This window comes from Papio anubis, chromosome 12 (genome assembly GCF_008728515.1).
Source record: "Papio anubis isolate 15944 chromosome 12, Panubis1.0, whole genome shotgun sequence".
Lineage (NCBI taxonomy): Eukaryota > Metazoa > Chordata > Mammalia > Primates > Cercopithecidae > Papio > Papio anubis.
The window spans coordinates 68,118,779-68,137,486 of NC_044987.1; the positions used below are offsets into that span (position 1 = coordinate 68,118,779).

General features: G+C 46.6%; 1 protein-coding gene and 1 long non-coding RNA gene across 8 annotated transcripts in view; one reads left to right on the plus strand and one right to left on the minus strand.

Annotated features, from left to right (window-relative positions):
• The window catches only part of DENND2B (DENN domain containing 2B), a 176,296-nt gene that overhangs the window by 67,192 nt on the left and 90,396 nt on the right, over positions 1-18,708 (minus strand). Inside the window, exon 1 of one of the 7 annotated variants that reach the window (XM_009186645.4) lies at positions 14,956-18,290. The exons of 5 other annotated variants lie outside the window; for them this stretch is intronic. In XM_009186645.4, the coding sequence (XP_009184909.1) occupies positions 14,956-14,990 (35 nt within the window). In that variant the 5' untranslated portion in view covers positions 14,991-18,290. Of the gene's footprint in view, positions 1-12,889; positions 13,665-14,955; positions 18,291-18,708 lie in introns of those variants that run through there. One more of the 7 variants, XM_009186652.4, reaches the window with a different exon arrangement.
• On the plus strand, positions 6,834-11,772 carry LOC116269743. The gene is made up of 4 exons (XR_004177474.1): positions 6,834-6,923; positions 7,336-7,558; positions 8,544-8,655; positions 11,718-11,772. It is a non-coding gene; the product is annotated as an uncharacterized LOC116269743 (long non-coding RNA).

The following is an 18,708-nucleotide window of genomic DNA, read 5'->3' on the forward strand; positions in this document are numbered from 1 at the left end:
GATCCTGCAGAAGTTGAAAGCTGGGTTTAAATACTTCCTGAAAGCCTGAATTGGAGTGAGGGCTTGTTAGGCAATTCCAGGCCAAAGGAAATCTGGTTGTTTCTCACATAGTTTTAAAAACCTAGACATGGCTGTTTCTGCCATTCTGGAAACTCAGCCTCTCAGCAAGTGGCTTATTCTAGCTCTGTCAAGACTATGGCACCTACCCTGCCCAATGTCTTGTCACCACTTGGAAAAAGAAGGCAGATTGGAAGCCTGATCCATAAAAAAACCCTGCTCCTGGGGACCAACCACTGCCCTCTTTCGCTCTGGCAAGGAGAACGTGGTGGGTCCTGCAACTGCGACCATCCAGAGGCCACAGTCCCATCCGACAGCAGCACCTTTGCTCTGGCCAGCCACATCTCACTGGATGACATTTCCTGCACATGCCAGGAATGTTCATGCCACCAAGCTTTTGTTCAACTAATTCCTTTGATCTTCAGTATCCCTTGCCCCGCATTCTTTCTTAAATATCCAGTTCAAGTGTCAACTTCTTCCTGACTCTAAGTCTTGACCTCCTTCTCACCCTTCCCACACTCTCTGGTCTAGCTGAGCTCAACTTGACTGATGGCAAGATGCCTCCTCTGCTCTAGAAGAAATTTACCATCCACAAGCTGCACCTTCTCCAAGGAAGACTAGGAAATAATAAAGGCTAAAGGCACTGGGTAAAATCCTAATACCTCCATTTTACCACAGATAGCTTAGGGGGACTACCCCACCTCTATAATGAGAACACAAAGACCAATGAGAAGCCATCTACAAAGAACAGTGAGTACTCAGAGCCCAGTGGTACTGGAAGTCTCCAGGCTGGGGTTTAGCTTTCCCTCCAGCTCTCAGCTTCAACACCTCCTCCCTCATCCTCACTCTTTTAGCTGCCTCTGCTTCTGATTTCACTAAGAACAGATCCTCAATGAGCTACACCCATCACAGGTACTCCCTACCAGCATCATGGTTCCTGTCACCCCATCTATTCAAAACTCTCAAAACCATAGCTCCCATTACTAAAAGTAAAAGCCCAAATCTTTACAAGGACTTATAAAGCCCTCCATTGTCTGTGTCCCTTTTATATCTCTGGCCCCATTTCAACTACTCTTTCTCCCTCACTCTCTCCACTCTAGCCACACTGTCCACTTACCATGCGCTCAAACACACCAGGTGAGTTCCTACTCCAGGGCCTTTACACCTGCTGTACCCTGTAACTAGAACAGCCCTCCCTAGATAGGGTGAACAGCGATTGGGCTCCACAGTCCAGGCCCATCTCTAGTCCCCTCTGGCCTTCCCAGTGAAGGGTCTAACCCACTTACAGCAACCACAACCACTCAGAAAATTCCAAAGGGGGCCTCCCCCTGTGAAAACCCAAACGATTCTGGGCAGGAGTGGCTTCAGCCCAATAACTCAACTAAAATTGCTCTCTGAAAAGCTTATAAGACCGCGCCCAGTGGCTCACGCCTGTAATCCCAGCACTTTGGGAGGCCGAGGCGGGTGGATCACCTGAGGTTGGGAGTTTGAGACCAGTCTGACCAACATGGAGAAATCTCATCTCTACTAAAAATATAAAATACAGCCAGGCATGGTGGCGCATGCCTGTAATCCCAGCTACTCGGGAGGCTGAGGCAGGAGAATCGCTTGAACCCGGGAAGCAGAGGTTGCGGTGAGCCAAGATCGCGCCATTGCACTCGAGCCTAGGCAACAAGAGTGAAACTCCATCTCAAAAAAATATATATATATATAATGGCTTTCCTATTATACACTGCAAAGGTACTTTCTCTGAGCTTAATGAATTCCAGCACCTTCCTTTCCTGATGCCTACTGTTTTGGACACTGCTGCTCAGCCCCCCTCCCCGAAACACTGTAATGTAATTGACTCTCAATCTAGAGCACCACCCCCCTGCCTCCCTGGAGTGTGAAAGATGTTTATGTTCATTAAAAGAGGACACAGGTTAAGAAAGGCTGGGAAGCAGTATAGGAAAACTAAAGAGAGAGAGAGAGGTGAGAGCATTTCATTTACCTATTTACTGGAACCCCTTGAGGGGATCTTCCCAGCCAGGCCCCCATGCTGCTGTGCCATGCTCTGGTCCTTGTCCTTGAGCAGCTCCCCACCCTGTCTGAGATGGATAAGTAAAGATTCTGGTACAATGTAACAAGAGCTGTGATAGAAGTATGAACACAGAGCTCTGGGAGAGAGGAGAAAGGCATCTAATCAGGTGGAAGGATGGATGCTGGGGAGGATTTCTAGAGGAGACAGGAAATTACACTGGGCTGAGTCTTGCAGGATTGGAAGACATAAAGGCAGAAGAAAAAACAAGTAGAAGAAAAATCATGATCTTGCGCCAAGATCTTGGAGCAAGTAGAAATTTCTTAGAAGGAAACAAAAAGTGATAACCATAATGAAAAACACTGACAAATTAGACTACATTAAATAAGAACTTTGTTCATTTAACAAATGCCATAAAGAGAGTGAAAAGCAAACCTACAGAGTGTAAGACAATATGCTCAATAGACCATCCAACCAAAAATTCATATCCAGAATATATGAGGAACTTCTACAAATAAATAAAAAACAACTCAAAAGAAAAATGGCAAAAGAACAGAACAGATACTTCACCAGAGAGGATACCCAAACTGTGAAGAGATATATGAAAAGGTATCCAACTTCATTAGTCATCAACAAAATGCAAATTATAACTGAGATGTGATACTATTAACATACCCACTGGAATGGATAAAATGAAAAAGAAATACCTATTGTTGGCAAGGATGTGAAGCAACTGGAATTCTCGAACACTAACAGAGGAAGTGTAAATCAATACTACCACTTTGGAATAACGCTGGGTATCACAACTAAAACTAAATATGGGTATACCCCGTGACCCAGCAATTCCTTTCTTAGTTTTATACCCATCAGAAACGCATACACATGAGTATTAAAAGACAAGTATGAGAATGTGCATAACAACACCATTCATAATGGCTATAAACTAAAAACTCAAATGCTCATAATCAGAAGAAGAGAAGGTACATTTTTGTATTTTACATAATGATTACTATACAGCAATGAGAATGAACATCTACAGCTACACACAACATGGATAAATCTCTCCATTATTCTGAATAAAAGAGCCAGAAACCAAAAATACATACTAGATGAGCCTATTTATAGAAAACAATAAAACCCAAAAATAAATCTATGCTATTAGAAGTCAGGAAGACTGGAGGGAGATTCTGGGATATTGATAATAGTCTGTTTCTTGATCTGAGTGTTGGTTACATGGGTTCGGTTGTAAAAATTTGTTGACTTGGATACATGTATATGTTCGTGTTGTATGATGTACTTCATTAAAAAGTTTTAATATAGCAAGCAGGACACAGAGCTCAGCAGATTTGGGAAAATTAGATCCACAGAGCAAAGTTATTAAGAAGCAGTAGAGAGGCCAGGTGCAGTGGCTCAAGCCTGGAATCCCAGCAGTTTGGGAGGCCGAGGTGGGTGGATCACTTGAGGTCAGAAGTTCGAGACCAGCCTGGCCAACACGGTGAAACCCCCGTCTCTACTGAAAATACAAAAATTGGCTGGGCATGAAGGCAGGTGCCTGTAATCCCAGCTACTCAGGAGGTTGAGGCACGAGAATCACTTGAACCTGGGAGGTGGAGGTTGCAGTGAGCCAAGATTGCACCACTGCACTCCAGCCTGGGCAAAAGAGCAAGAATCAGTCTCAGGAAAAAAAAAAAAAAAAAAAAAAAAAGGAAAAAAGAAGCAGTAGAGGGTAACTGTGGAACTGCAGATCTTAGATCATTAGGGCTCAATTTGCTTTTGGAGGAAAGCCCTTTTTTCCTCAAATTTGGAAGTAGGAGAAGAAAGCATACCTATATAGCCAGGCTCTGCTTGTTCTATGCATGTATTTAGCTTGTGTAATCTTAGTTACAACTACATGAAATAGATGCCATTATCTCTATTTTATGGAGGAAGAAGATGAGGCTGAAAGGTTAAGTAATTTGCCTAGCGTTTCATAAGTAGCAGAACCCAGAGTCTGGAAAGGTTGGCATGAGGCTCTAGAAGTGATACCAGAGCACATTAGTCCTTTGGTCTCTGTCACATCTTGTGGCAGGAAGCCACCCTCCATCCCAAGTACACTCCTGCAGCCCCTCTCTATCTGGATAAAGAATTAGAAAAGAGGCCAGGCATGGTGGCTCACACCGGTAATCCCAGCACTTTGGGAGGTCAGGAGTTCGAGACCAGCCTGACCAACATGGTGAAGCCCCATCTCTACTAAAACTACAAAAATTAGCTGGGCATGGTGTTGGGCACCTGTAATCCCAGCTACTCGGGAGGTTGAGGCAGGAGAATTGCTTGAATGTGGGAGGCAGAGGTTGCAGTAAGCTGAGATCGCACCATTGTACTCCAGCCTGAGTGACAAAGTGAGACTCTGTCTCAAAAAATAAAATATTAAAAAAATATATTAGAAAAGGATATTAGCAGAAGGTCCAATGCCTGGCCCCTGAATTCTGGTTGTCAAAAATCCCATTTTTCTTTAAGCCGTCTAGTTCAGAGGGCTCTGAGTCAACAACAAATAAGCGTAAGAGATGCCTATCATCATTCTTCCCCATCTAGGGAAAGGGATTCACACACACAGACCCTGGTCAAACGAAGACCTTCCCCCTAACAATGCAGTCTGCTAGAGCTGAGACTGCAGAGAAAGACAGTCTGTCCATCCACCTCCCCAACTCCTTTAAGGGCCATGATGACGACAGAACTTGCCTCTTCTTCCTCCTTTAAACAGAGCAAGTGCTGCTTGGCAGTTTCAGGTCCGTGCTTCACAGACTGTGTGCTGAGGTGCCCCAGAGCACCATGATGAACTCACAGGGATGCTGCTAAATATTTTAAATTTTTGAGGGAAACAGAGCCAACACTCAACATTTGTTGAACACCCCATGAGTTCACAACTTCAACAACAGACTGCATTACATTCTTTTTGATGACGTCATTTCTTTCTGAGGCTGGGTTTTCAGCAGTTGCTGTGATAAAAAGCCAGTACCGGCCGGGCGCGGTGGCTCAAGCCTGTAATCCCAGCACTTTGGGAGGCCAAGATGGGCGGATCACGAGATCAGGAGATCGAGACCATCCTGGCTAACACGGTAAAACCCCGTCTCTACTAAAAAGTACAAAAAACTAGCCGGGCGAGGTGGCGGGCGCCTGTTGTCCCAGCTACTCGGGAGGCTGAGGCAGAATGGCGTGAACCCGGGAGGCGGAGCTTGCAGAGAGCTGAGATCCGGCCACTGCATTCCAGCCTGCGCGACAGAGCGAGACTCCGTCTCAAAAAAAAAAAAAAAAAAAAAAAAAAAAAAAAAAACAGGAAATAAGGATGGCACTAATCAATCTGATTCCAAGGTCTGATATGCTACGCAGTACCTAGTACATTCCATTAGTAAGTAATTGTGGTTATTTAAGAATGGAATATAAATATTTTTCCTTTCAATTTCTGTATATCATTTTTTTTCAGATGGCTACTCAGATGTTAGGATACAAATACTTAATTGTTTAAACCTACTTAAGGCCAGGCATGGTGGCTCACCGCTGTAATCCCAGTACTTTGGGAGGCCAAGGCGGGTAGATTACCTGAGGTCAGGAGTTTGAGACCAGCCTGGCCAACATGATGAAACCCTATCTTTACTAAAAATACAAAAAATTAGCCAGGAGTGGTGGTGCTTACCTGTAGTCCCAGCTACTAGGGAGGCTGAGGCAGGAGGATCACTTGAACCCGGGAGGCGGAGGTTGCAGTGAGCCAACTGCACTCCAGCCTAGGTGACAGAGTGAGACTTCATACAAAAACAAACAAATAAACAAACAAACAAACCTACTTAAAAAAGAAAACTTAGGTATTTCTTTTGGGCTATGAACACTGTAAAAAAAAAAAATTACTGAAACACTAAGGCCCATGAACTAAGAAAGTCTGGGAGTCTCTGCAGCAGGTGTTTTTAAGTCTCTGTTCATGGAGCCAAGAGGAGTTCCCAGGGCAGGCCCAACCCAGCCCCAGAAGTGGGCAGGAGTCAGGCCTGTGGTAGCACACTCAGGCTTCCCAGAGTGGCTGGTAGAACACCCCCTCTGCCTGCACAGCAGTGCCTGCACACCAGTTATCCCTCAGCCCAGGCGCCTGCACAACCTCATCAGCCTCACCCTAGGCTCCCAGGCTCCCCTCTGAACTCCCTCCTTGAAAAGCTCTACTCAGCTCCAACTTCATGAATAAAACCCAAAGCCAGCCCAGAAGCCTGCTGGCCAGCAGGGGCCTTCCACGCACACTCAGACTTGGGCAATGTCCATAAGCCAAACCATTAATCCAAAGAGACAGGGAGCGATGGGAACCAAAGAGAGTGCTTCCACTGACAGACCATCCACTGGAGGGTCAACTCAGGCTTTCTGGGTGAAGACCTGCATGAAAATACCTTCTTTTTTCCCATGGGGTTTCTTGCCAGCTATACTCCTTCCCTCCATTCTTCCTTGAAGTCATAATCCTGTGTTGGTGACATCACAGTTGTTGACACAATAGCCAATTGTTGTGATGTCACAGGACTCAACTTTTGTCATTTTAGGTGGGGGTGCTGGGGTGGAGAATGTGACAGAGGACAAGAATACAGTTATAGAACTGCAATTCGTTTTTTCATGCTAATTTCCCTGGTAACGAAGGGCAGTGACTCAGAAAAGGAAAGGCAAGCCTCTGGCAGCAAGGCTGTGTGTAGATTCGTCTATACCAAGGGAAGGATGGTGGGGAGGCAGGGAAGAGACAAAAGAAAAGAATTTCGAATTCCAGGATTGGCCAAATATGAAGATACTCTCAGTCTGGCCAAGTCCAGGCAGGACCTTCTCTTTCCCTCACCTATCGCCTGAGCCCAGAGTAAGGAGAGGCTCCAGGCTGGAACACTCCCTGGAAATGAATGTGTGGGAGGTGGTATTCTGTTGTGGACTCCAAACTGGCCGAGGGGCAGACTGTCAGTTTGGACTGCATGCTAAGGACAGTGGGCAGAATGGAGAGGGCACTCAGAAATGAAGCATGTCGCAGGAGAAATGGCGGAAGGAACCGAGGTTTACCTGGAGAAGAGAAGGCTGTGAGGGGGAGGCTGATCGCTGGCTTGGGAATCTGGAAAGGCTCTCGTGTGAAAAAGGGATTAGATGTGTTTTCTAGGGTCCCCCAAAGAGACCTCAGAAAATGAGAGACCCAGAGAGGCCAAAATGAGGAAGAAGTTTTAATTCTTAAATTCCATCTGGAGACTACAAATTCTTTTTAATTCCTTATTTCTCAATTACAGAATATGTTCCAGAGGACAAGGACTATGTTGTTCATCACAGTATTCCAGAACTTAAAAGGAACTGGCACATAATATTCGTCAAAAAAATGAACAAACGGGGCAATGACAATGGTCTTGTGAAGCTGCTGCTATTTACAGGGACTCACTCATTCCGCAAGTATTTTTTGCATCCCCTACCACACTCCACTCAGTTGCTGGGAATACCACAGTAAAGGCAGATAAGGTTAGTCCATTCCCTTGCCTTTGAGATGGGCATGGGTGGCACCTAAGGTCACTTTCAATACTGAGATTCCTACATTCTTAGAGTTGACTAAAAAGTTTAAAACTGGGAGGAAAGAGTACCCCAAGGGCCACAGATTAACCCTTCCTTCTACTATCACCACTAGAGATCTGGTAATGAAGGGCGGTGACTCAGAAAAGGAATGGCAAGCCACTGGCAGCAAGGGTGTGTGTAGACTCATCTATACCAAGGGGAGTTGGGAGGACAGGGAGGGACAAAAGAAAGAGATCTAGATCGAGCTGTTGCTTCTTTCTGAGCTGGGAGAGGCCTCTCGGTGAGAAAGCACTGCCAGACCAGACCAGAGCAACCAGGCTGGGCACTTATTCAAGTACCCCTCCCTACTCGGAGACAAAGTGGGCTCCCTCAATCCAGCAATAAAATCTGTATGGCCCAGTTAGGTAATATACGGTATTATATATGACCTCACTTCCCTCAAGGATCTTTTATTTATTTATTTATTTATTTATTATTGAGAGACTAGGTCTTGCTCTGTCTCCCAGGCTGGAGTGCAGTGACACAATAATAGCTCACTGCAGCCTCAAACTTGGGCTCAAGTGATCCTCTTGCCTCAGCCTCCAGAGTAGCTGGGACTACAGGTGCGTGCCACCACAGCCAGCTAAGTCTTTCAGTTTTTTGTAGAGATAGGGGTTTTGCTATTTTGCCCAGGCTGGTCTCAAACTCCTGGCCTTAAATGACCCTCCTGCCTCCCAAAATGCTGGCATTACAGGTGTGAGCAACCGTGTCTGGCCAAATGTGCTATTTTCTAATGTGGTTTGTAAACTGGTCAGGAAACAATTCCCAAACAGGAATCAAATCTACCATCAGGTGAGCACACTCCTTTTGTGTAACTGCAGGTATGACTAGCAGGCTAGGCTATGGTCACAGCTTATACTTCCCCCTTTTCCCAAAGTCCTCAATCTCCCTGCAGGAAGCTTGGGGAATGTGCCTCCTGCCCTCTTCTGGACCTGCCAGCATGCTCACCAAGCACACTAAAGCCACCCACGTCACAGCTGACTCATGCCATTGCTCTCTGTAATGAGGTATGACATGTTTCTAAGCTCTTGTATATTTTCATATTTGTAGCCTACAATTAGGCATTTTTGAGGGATGTAGCTGACTAGGGGTTCTGTTCAGTGACCTATAATTATACACTCAGGGATCATGGTCAATCCAGGCAACCCTCAGGCCTGCAGGCACTGTGAGCTGCAACCTCATGGAGGAAGCCACTTGGCTCGAAGAAGCTCCAGAGAATACTGTAGAAATGTGGCTTAGAAGGGCCACACTGCCTCTCCTTGCAGCTCTTGGAGGCACTCCCCCTATGTCCCCTTTATCCCCCTTATCACTCACTGCCTGGCTCAGCAATGCCTGCCAAGCCCAAGTGCTGACACATTTGTGTATCTAGTGCCAGCAGAGGACCACTTTGAGGGACACAGTCTCCGTTGCCAAGGTAACAGCAATGTAAAGCAACTTCTTTTTTTTTTTTTTTGAGACAGAGTCTCATTTTGTCACCCAGGCTGGAGTGCAGTGGCACAATCTCAGCTCCCCACAACCTCTGCTTCCCAGGTTCAAGTGATTCTCGTGCCTCAGCCTCCTGAGTAGCTGGGATTACAGGCACATACCACCACTCCCGTCCAATTTTTGTATTTTTAGTAGTGACAAGGCTGGTCTCGAACTCTTGACCTCAAGTAATCCACCCGCCTCGGCCTCCCAAAGTGCTGAGGTTACAGGTGTGAACCACCACACCCGGTGGTTCTAAAAACTCCCATAAGTGTTTCATCTTAGAAAAAAGGGGTCACACACCCCCTGCTCATGGGACCCTGCAGTCAGCGGCTGTGCCTCTGCTCTGAGCCAGGCTTTCTGCCACCTGCTGCAGTGGCCCCACACTGATCCTAATCCTCCCCCATGCAAATGCCTACCGCCCAGCTTTACCACTATTTCCCTGGCTGGGGAAGAAGGGCTGGTTCAGCACAAAAAATCTGTCCCTTATGACATTTCACATACACATTTGGCTCCAATAAAACTCATTTATTGGGCCAAGTGCGGTAGCTCATGACTGTAGTCTCAGCACTGTGGGAGGCCGAGGCAGGCAGATCACCTGAACCCAGGAGTTCAAGACCAGCCTGGGTAACATAGTGAGGCTCCATCTCCACAAAACATAAAAAAGAAAGAAAGGGGCAAAAAAAGACTTCTTTATTTTTTTTAACAGCGGCTCAAATCCTGGCATTTAATCAAAGAGATTGCCAGTAGCCCACCTCCTGAAATGTGCAGGAGCAGCGGGATGCACAAGGAATGGTGACAGCACGAAGGTGCCAGAAAGTAACCATCAGCGGGCAGCACAAAAGATTTCTGAGGAGGCAAAGCTAAAATGGGTTTTAGAGTAACTAGAGTGCTCTCAGCAGACAAGGGGAGAAAAGGACATTCATTCCATGCTATGGGGAACAGTGTGTACACAGGGATACAAAGCAGAATCATATAGAGTATGGGGTATACAATCTCACACTACGAGCATGTAGGGGATGTGAGTGTGTGTGTGCGCACGTGTGTGCACATGTGTGTTACTGTGAGATAAGGAATATATACATACACATATTCCATATATATAATAATGAATATATATCTATATATAAGGAATATATATACACACACACACACATACACAGAGAGAGAGAGAGAGAGAGAGAGAGAGAGAGAGAGACAGCACCTTCTTCCCAGTTCCGGGCACAGCTTCAAAAACCCTTGGCATTTCCCAAGAGATGGGGGTGAGAGAAGCCTACTTTGTGATTTATAACAAGTCCCTCTACTACACCTGAATTTATGCTAATGAAGTGGGGATTTATTTCTTACGGTTCCAGAGGCTGGGAAGTCTTAAGATTGATGACTGACTCTGGCAGGCCTTCTTGCTGCATCATCCCATAGCAGAAAGGCAGAAGGGCACAACAGCACACACAAAAGAGAGAGAGGGCAGGAGGGGGCCGGACTTGTTTTTATCAGAAATGAACTCTAGCAATGATGGCATTAATCCATTCATGATTAATTGGGCCCTCATGGCCCAACCACTCTGAAGGGTCCTACCTCTTAATACCATCACAATGGCAATCAGATTTCAACATGAGTTTTGGAAGGGACATTCAAAACATGGCATGCTGACGTAGTGAAACCTCCATAAATACCTGAAATTTCTGAATTCAGAGAGCTCCCAGGTTGGTGAACACATCAAGGTGCTGGGAGGGTGGTGCACCCTGAGAGGGAATGGAAGCTCTAAACATATACACACACACATACACCCCCTCCCAAAACTTTGCCCTATGCATCTCTTCATCTGGCTGTTCCTGGGTTGTATCCTTAATAATAAACTAATAGTAACATAATACTAATAGTAGGGTTAATAGTAAGTCAACTGTTTTTCTGAGTTCTGTGAGCCGTTCTAGCAAATTACCAAACCTGAGGAGGGGGTTGTGGGAACCAATCCCTCCAACTTTATAGTGAGTTGGTCAAAAGTATGGGTGGCCCAGGCTTGTGATTAGCATCTGAAGTGGGAACAGTCTTGTCCCCACTTACTCTGTGGAGATTATGCTAGCTCCAGGTAGTGTCAAAATTGAATTAAATTGTAAGAAACCCCAGTTGGTGCCCAGCAAGTTTGGCAAGTTGGCCAATGCAAGAGAAAAAACCCCACACATCTGGTGTCAGGAGTGTTGTGAGTAGCAATGTATCATACTAATAGTAGAGTGAGTGTGACAGTGTGGGTGTGTGCACGAGACAGAAGGAAACAGAGAGAGAGGGAGAGAAATTAGATTAGATTAGATATGGGATAGTGCAAAATGAGGCTAGAAAGGCAGGGATAGGCCTTGAGTGCCATGACCAGGAGACACCTGGGCGGCTCCAGCGTTCCAGCAACCTTACACACTGAAGCCTCAAGGGCATCTCCCTCCAAACCGCCTGGGGGTGGGAGGCAGCTGGGACAACAAACATCAAGCCTGCCTTTCCAGGGGTGAGTGGCAATCCCGACTCCTTGGGTATGCTTACGGCACACCAATTTTCAATGCAAAATCCTTTAACAACTGTTTTCTCTCTCCTTCTGTCTTTCTATCCCCTCCTTCTACAGAAAAGCTGTTTATCCCTCTTCTCATTTCTGCCCCGCTCTGAGCCCTGAGTTTTAGTGCCAGTGCTTTTACACAAATCCAGCTTTACATCTTCAGTGAAATATAATTTCATAGGAATGTAATTCTGGAATGATCTCATTGAAAAAGCACATCCAGCAAAGGCCATGAACAGACTTTAGGCCAGCCCATTCACACCCAGAGCCAAGAAGATTGCAGACCCCTTTCCCTTAAATGGAGAATGTGCCTGGGACCCAAAGCAAAGCACACCAGCTACCTAGGGATATTCTCCTGCCTACAGCCAGCCAGCCTGCCTGCCTGCTTGCAGACCATGACCAGGGCCCACAGCAGCGACCACCATGAGCCACTCTGGCACCATACAAGGACAGACTCAAGAGGGCATCCAAGCAAACAGGCCTCGCCGCAGAGACGTTGCCTCTGGCCCTCGGGAGGGCTCTGGCTCCATGCCATCAAACATTAACTGAAAATATTAACACTCCCCTGTCATAGCCCCATCGGAGACAGAAGAGTATCCAGAACTCCAGCTGCTAAAGATCCTCCCCACACCTACCTGCCTTCCTAACTCTCTGAAACCCAATTACCATCTGACCCTATTGAGAGAGAGTCAGAAAGTGGGGCATTTGACTCTGAAACTAGATGTCAAAGCCAGGCCCAGCCCAGTCCAGCAGAGCTGAGGCAGAGCAGAACTGGGGAAGAAATAATACAGTCTGATGGACGCTCAAATAATCCTGCTGAAAAAAAATCACCAAGTTGGAATCTCTGGAAAAAAAGTCCTCGTTCCAAATCTGTTCCCCACCCCCAATGAATTCTCATAAAATGGACCAGAAAAGGAGAAAAAAAAAAAAAAAAACTTAATGGCTTGCAGGATCTATGGGAACTCTCTGTACTATCTTTGCAACTGTTCTGTAAATCTGAAACTATTCTAAAATGTAACATTTATGAAAAATAATGGCTTATCAGGGTTTCCTCTGTAAGAAACAATGGGAAAAGCTTGATATTTGGGTATGAAACTCGGCCTCTACCAGCTATGAAGCTTTGGATGCGTTGCCTACCCTTTCTAAGCTTCAGTTTCCTCATCTGTAAAATGGAGACAACAGTTCCAACCATGAAGTGCTATTGTGCAGATTAAGTAAGATAGAGCATGCAAAGGACTTACCACTGCTAAAAGTGCTTTCTTGTCTGGGCAGCAGCAGCTTCTTCGCTCAGTCAGCCTTCACGATGGGTTCTTGACAACTGCGGCTGGGGACCCTACCTCTACCCTTCAGCCCTACCTGTCTTTATGACTAGCAGCCTGTTCCAGAAACAGCAGGACACTTTAATCCCAAAGCACAATAATCACCTGAAGGGCTGAAGGCTTCCTGACAGCAAGTTCTGACTAGTGAAAGCACATCTTTGTTGACAGAAACATGTTCTCCTTCCTGCTTTCCTTAGAATTCAATGTCACTGCCATTAGCTGAATGACTTTCCTAAGGGTTACAGGGATCCATCAGAAGGAATTCCAGAAGCTGACAGAGTTGGGCTTCTGACAGAGAGGAAATCTCAAAATCGTCACAGAAGATTCTTCCCCTTCAGTAGCACCACTACCATCCACCATCTCATCACCACCACCCCAACTCCTGGCTGTGCCCTGCTCCCCATCCTGGCCCCACATGAAGCTGGGCTGATAAACTACAAATCCACAAGTCAAGGGGCACAGCAAGTTCCCCAAAAACCAAGACATATGTCTCAAGGCTGGGCAGGAAGTTGCCCCCAGGCCCTGAAGCCTGACCCCAGAGCCTCAGCCACCTTGCCTCTTTTCTACATGATGGTGTTACTTGCTTCTCTGGAGAGACTGAGCTGAGTGGGCAGTCTAGGAACCCCATCTAGGTCTTTTTTTTTTTTCTTTTTTTTTTTAATTTTCACTTTTTTTTGAGACAGAGTCTCGTTCTGTTGCCTAGGCTGCAATGCAATGGCGCGATCTTGGCTCACTGCAACTTCCACCTCCCAGGTTCATGCGACTCTCCTGCCTCAGCCTCCTGAGTAGCCGGGATTACAGGGGCCCACCAACATGACTGGCTAATTTTTGTATTTTCAACAGAGACGGGGTTTCACCATGTTGGCCAGGGTGGTTTCAAACTCCTGACCTCAAGTGATCCGCCTGCCTTGACCTCCCAAAGTACTGGGATTACAGACATAAGCCACTGTACCTGGCCCCCATCTGGGTCTTATGAGTGGATGGACTAGAGACCAAGGAAAGAAATCAGGTGAAGAAAGGTATAGCTGTGATACCGTGTTATCTCCTTGAAAATCACTGACAAGAATGTCAGATACTTTAAAAAAAAAAAAAAAAAAAAAAAAAAAACTCTCCCAAGACAAAGGAGAAGTCCAATCTCACCCTGAAAATTTACTGTCCAAATAAGGGAGCAGTCAGTGCTAGAACAGTCAGGCTGTTCCAATTCTGAAAAGCCCTGGGAGAGAGGCAGTTCCCGGGCTTCAGATTCCACTCACAGGTTGTAACCCCTCGAAGCCACTAATGGGCACATTCTAGTGGCTAATTCCTCTGACCTTCCAGATGGCTGGGTTGGGGACACACCCCAGCCGAGGCCCAAGGACATCGGTTCCTGGCAGGGAGTATGCAAAATCTCAGCAGCTCCAACCAGACGAGATAACAGTCCCATGCTCAAGGACCAGCTGCCAGAAGCAGGACCCAGGAGGAAGACGTCCTTGGAGCCATTTCTTCCTTAACCAAATAAGAGCCAAATATAGCCAAATATGAAGAAACAATGTCATCTTCTTTGAAATTTTTCTCCAGTTTATCACCTCATACCTAGTTTACTGCAATGGTCTCTGGTTATACAGAGAGCACTTTATCCAGTGCCAGCCCATAGGAGGCACTAAATAAATGTTAAACGGTATTACTGAATTACAAGCTCCCCTTTATTCTTCTATCTCCAGTCCTCTCTGCTCATAAGCGACAGACTAAGCATCCTGGAATGTCAGTATCATCATATCATTCTTCTGGGCTCCTTAACTGCCAATCACACCAGACTCAGGTTCCCTTAATTGGTTCCAACCAATCTCACTTTCCAATTCTTTCTTCCCTCTTCAGCCAGCCCTGGCCCTACCTTCAGCCAGCCCTGGCCCTACCACCCTCCCCAGACCTGCCCACACAGAGATACACAGACTTGCACATGCACGCATGCACACACACACACACACACACACACACACACACACCCCTACCTCTCTCCAGGCAGGATACCTTCTGCTCCAAACATGTCCACATGTCCATTTCTGCCCCATGTTTCTCGGCTCAAATCACTGGCAGCCTGGAGTGCTCTCCTTCCTCTCTGCTTATCCAATTCCTAGTATGTTCCCAGATCCAGGCCAAGGTCCCCTGAAGCTCAGGCTGAGAAGCCATTCAATCCACAAACAATGACCAAGCACCTGCCTTGTGCAAGACACTAGCCCAGTCACTGAGGACACAGGAAGGAAAACAACACAGTCCTACAGGCTCCTGACTGGTGGGAGGGGCTTCAACATGAACTGCCCTGCTCAGCTGAACCATGCAGGCAGCAGAGTCAACCACGAGACATCACAGGCAGCCTGCTGTGACACTTGCAGAGGTAAGGTGAGGGAAGCGCGTGAAACCCAGCTAGATGGGGTCTTCTTACCTCTCAAGACTCCAGTCTTTCAAAGAAGCCACCAGGGCCTAGTGGCTTAGAATATATTCTATTCTAAGAACCTTCATTCTCTGTGACCACCTTGGACTGCCCCATCTTGCTTTAGAATTTTATCAGCTAGGCTAGGTCCAGCCTCACTCAATAACAGCCATGGTCAACTACCTCTCCTTAGGGCCAGGCACAAAACTCACATCCCTGCTCTAAGCCAGGGAACAGAGAGACAATATCTCCTTAGGGGTTCCTAGACCTGATGCCACTTGACTACAGAGATGATGGGGGTCACATGGGAGCCAACCCTTAGGCCTCTCCAGGGAAAAAGGGTAATCTGCAATTCTCAGACCATAGAAGTAACTCCACCTTTCCCTCTCTTATTTAAGAAAGCTTATGAGAGAGTAGATGGGCTTGCTACTACTATAGGTATAATCTTGCATACCATCTAAATTATAAGAATAGGTAACCCATTTAAGTTTACTTTGGTCCTTTAACTCCTGTAGTAACAAATGCCATGTGATACATGCCTCACATGTGATACATGCCTCTAATCCTAAACTGCTAGTGAGTTACAGTGCCTGGAGAGAAGCAGCTGCTGTGAGCTTCCAGTGTGCCGCCAACCCCCAGGCACCCCACCTTGGATAGCCAAGAGGGCTACCTGAGTAAAAACAAGATCCTAAGACAGATTTGTAAGCTCAACCCAGAGGGTAATCCTAATTCATTTCCCCCTGCTCAGGGGAGACAAATGCTGCTATATCAATGACTGGGGAAAAGGCCCACATAGTTTTCATGTCTCACCCTCAGACTGGAGTGGCGTCTCACTGTTTCCAGAAGATTGGAACTATTACTGACATGGTATTCATACGGGTCAAGGGTACTTCCTGTTGGACATTCCTTAGGCCTATCACACATGGGCCAAGAAAGCAGTAAGATGGAAAAGAGAGACCAGCTAAGCTACTCCAAACGCCCACACCATCAGATGATCATCCCAAGTGTCAGAGAATCTGTGAATCAAGTGCTCAAAGCTACGCACATTGGGAGTGCTCTAAAATTCCCATCAATACAGTTATTATTTTTCCCAGAACCAGGAGAGGCTCTCTTGATGTAATCTTAGATACCAGGGAATATAATGTTCAATCCAGGGGGAAAAAAGAGAGAACACCTAACCCATCCCTACTTCTAATTCCAGCAGTAGAGACTCACAGTCTTCCTCATCATCCATCCTCCCTGTAATCTACCTGAAACTCAAGTCTCTGAATAAGCTTATCTCACATGTGACTTAGCTGTTGCTTTTTATAGCATGAACTATTCAGCCTCCTACTAAGACCATCTTTTCCAGAGAGGCTGAACGGGTCTCAGTCTCTACTAAAGAAGCTCACATGCTTCAGGAGCTTACCCCAAACAACAGTCACATATTTAGGCATGCTGGCTTGTACAGGTCAGGTCAGCCAGAAAGGCCACAACAGCTGCTGACCAGTACACCACATGTGAGCACTAACGGGGATCAATGAGTCAAGCCTTAAACAAAGGGCAGAATACAAGGAAAGAAGTTGCCATTGGCCCTTGGATCACCAGCAACTAGCTCGGAAGAGTCTGCCTGATGAGGGCTGCATCCAGCCATAACGAGCACCTAGTCTTTGAAGCCTGTAGCATCTATACCGTATCACTTCCTACTTGACTGCCTTCAGAGGGGCCTCCCACACAACCACCCCTTACACTACACCCATCTCCAAGGCTGGAGAGAACACCTAGGGCACATTATCTTGAGAGGCTTAGCTACACATTTTCAGTCTCCGTCCACATTCACCCTCCCCCCTGCCCCTGACAGCTCAAATATTCAGTCTCCACATATGTGTCTATGTGCCTGTGTGTCTGTGTTTTATTTATACTCCCCATGTCTGTTGTTAGCAACAGAAACAAAGTACTTTAAGGCAGAAAAGGCAAGTCTGCCAATTGGCTTGCTGCTCCCCGCCTGTTTCCAGCTCCGGGAAGGGCTGGTAAATGATCCTTCCAGCTCCAATCTACCATGTGTGCCTACAGCTCCCATGTGCCCGGGGGCCGGGAGGCATGGTGCCAGTTTACCCCACATTAGTCACTGCTGCATGGGGTGCCGGCCATCACCTCTCTCTCTTCTTCACTGGAGGGCACACCCTGAACACCTGATTCTCTCACCTGCCTAAATGCTGATTTCTGTTGGAAGGCAGAGCTTCAGAAGCCAGAATTCGAGAAACCCATGGTAAAGATGAAAGGGAAGTGCCGCCCCAGACTCAGATTCTGGAGAACTAGCCCAGACTAAGTTTTACTTTCACATCCTTCCATTTCCACTTCAGTTTTTCTGCTACTGATAATCTTCCAAGTTCCAATAGCAGGCTCCCTAATAACATTGACAGTAATTATTGATCACCACTTTGTTTCAGCTGAGAGAACAAAACATGAGATGTGATTCTTGCATGTGAGGAGCTCACAGACAAATGTAGGGCGATAAGACACAACAGCAAACAATGCAAGTGTGGGACACAAACTAGAAAGACAGGACAATGGGGTGGTGGAGGGCACAGAGTAGCTCTGGACAGGGCTTCTGTAGGAGAGGAAATGTGAGCCAGGCTCTAAAGGACAAACAGTAGTTGGACAGAATGAGACACAAGACTGTTTGAGATGAAGAGTTAGACTATGACTCAAGGTCCCAAGGCAGAGAGAGTGGCAAATATCACACCCATAGTGTTTTTCTCACATTCAACTGAGGCTCAGCCCTAGTAGGTATGGAGGAAGGAAAGTGGCGTGACTTGGTAAAAATAAAACCCTCCCCTCTGGGTTACCATGCTCTCCAGTTCCTTTGCACCTACCTCTGCCAAGAGCATGTTCAGGGTTCCCTTCTTCTTCCCTTTTTTTTTTTTTTTTTTTTTTTTGAGATGGAGTTTCATTCCTGTTGCCCGGGCTGCAGTACAATGGTGCAATCTCGGCTCACTGCAACCTCTACCTCCCGGGTTCAAGTGATTTTCCTGCCTCAGCCTCCTGAGTAGCTGGGATTACAGGCATGCACCACCACACCCAGCTAATATTTCGCATTTTCAGTAGAGACGGGGTTTCTCCATGTTGGTCAGGCTGGTCTCGAACTCTTGACCTCAGGTGATCCGCCTGCCTCAGCCTCCCAAAGCGCTGGGATTACAGGCGTGAGCCACTGTGCCCAGCCAGGGTTTCCTTTTTCTGTGCTACTCCAAAATCCTCTCCCCTGCACGGCATGGAATGCAGCCAGCCTAACTCCCTAAACCCAAAAACATCCCATTGAAATTCCTGGTACTCAAGGCTCCTGCTCCCACAGTAG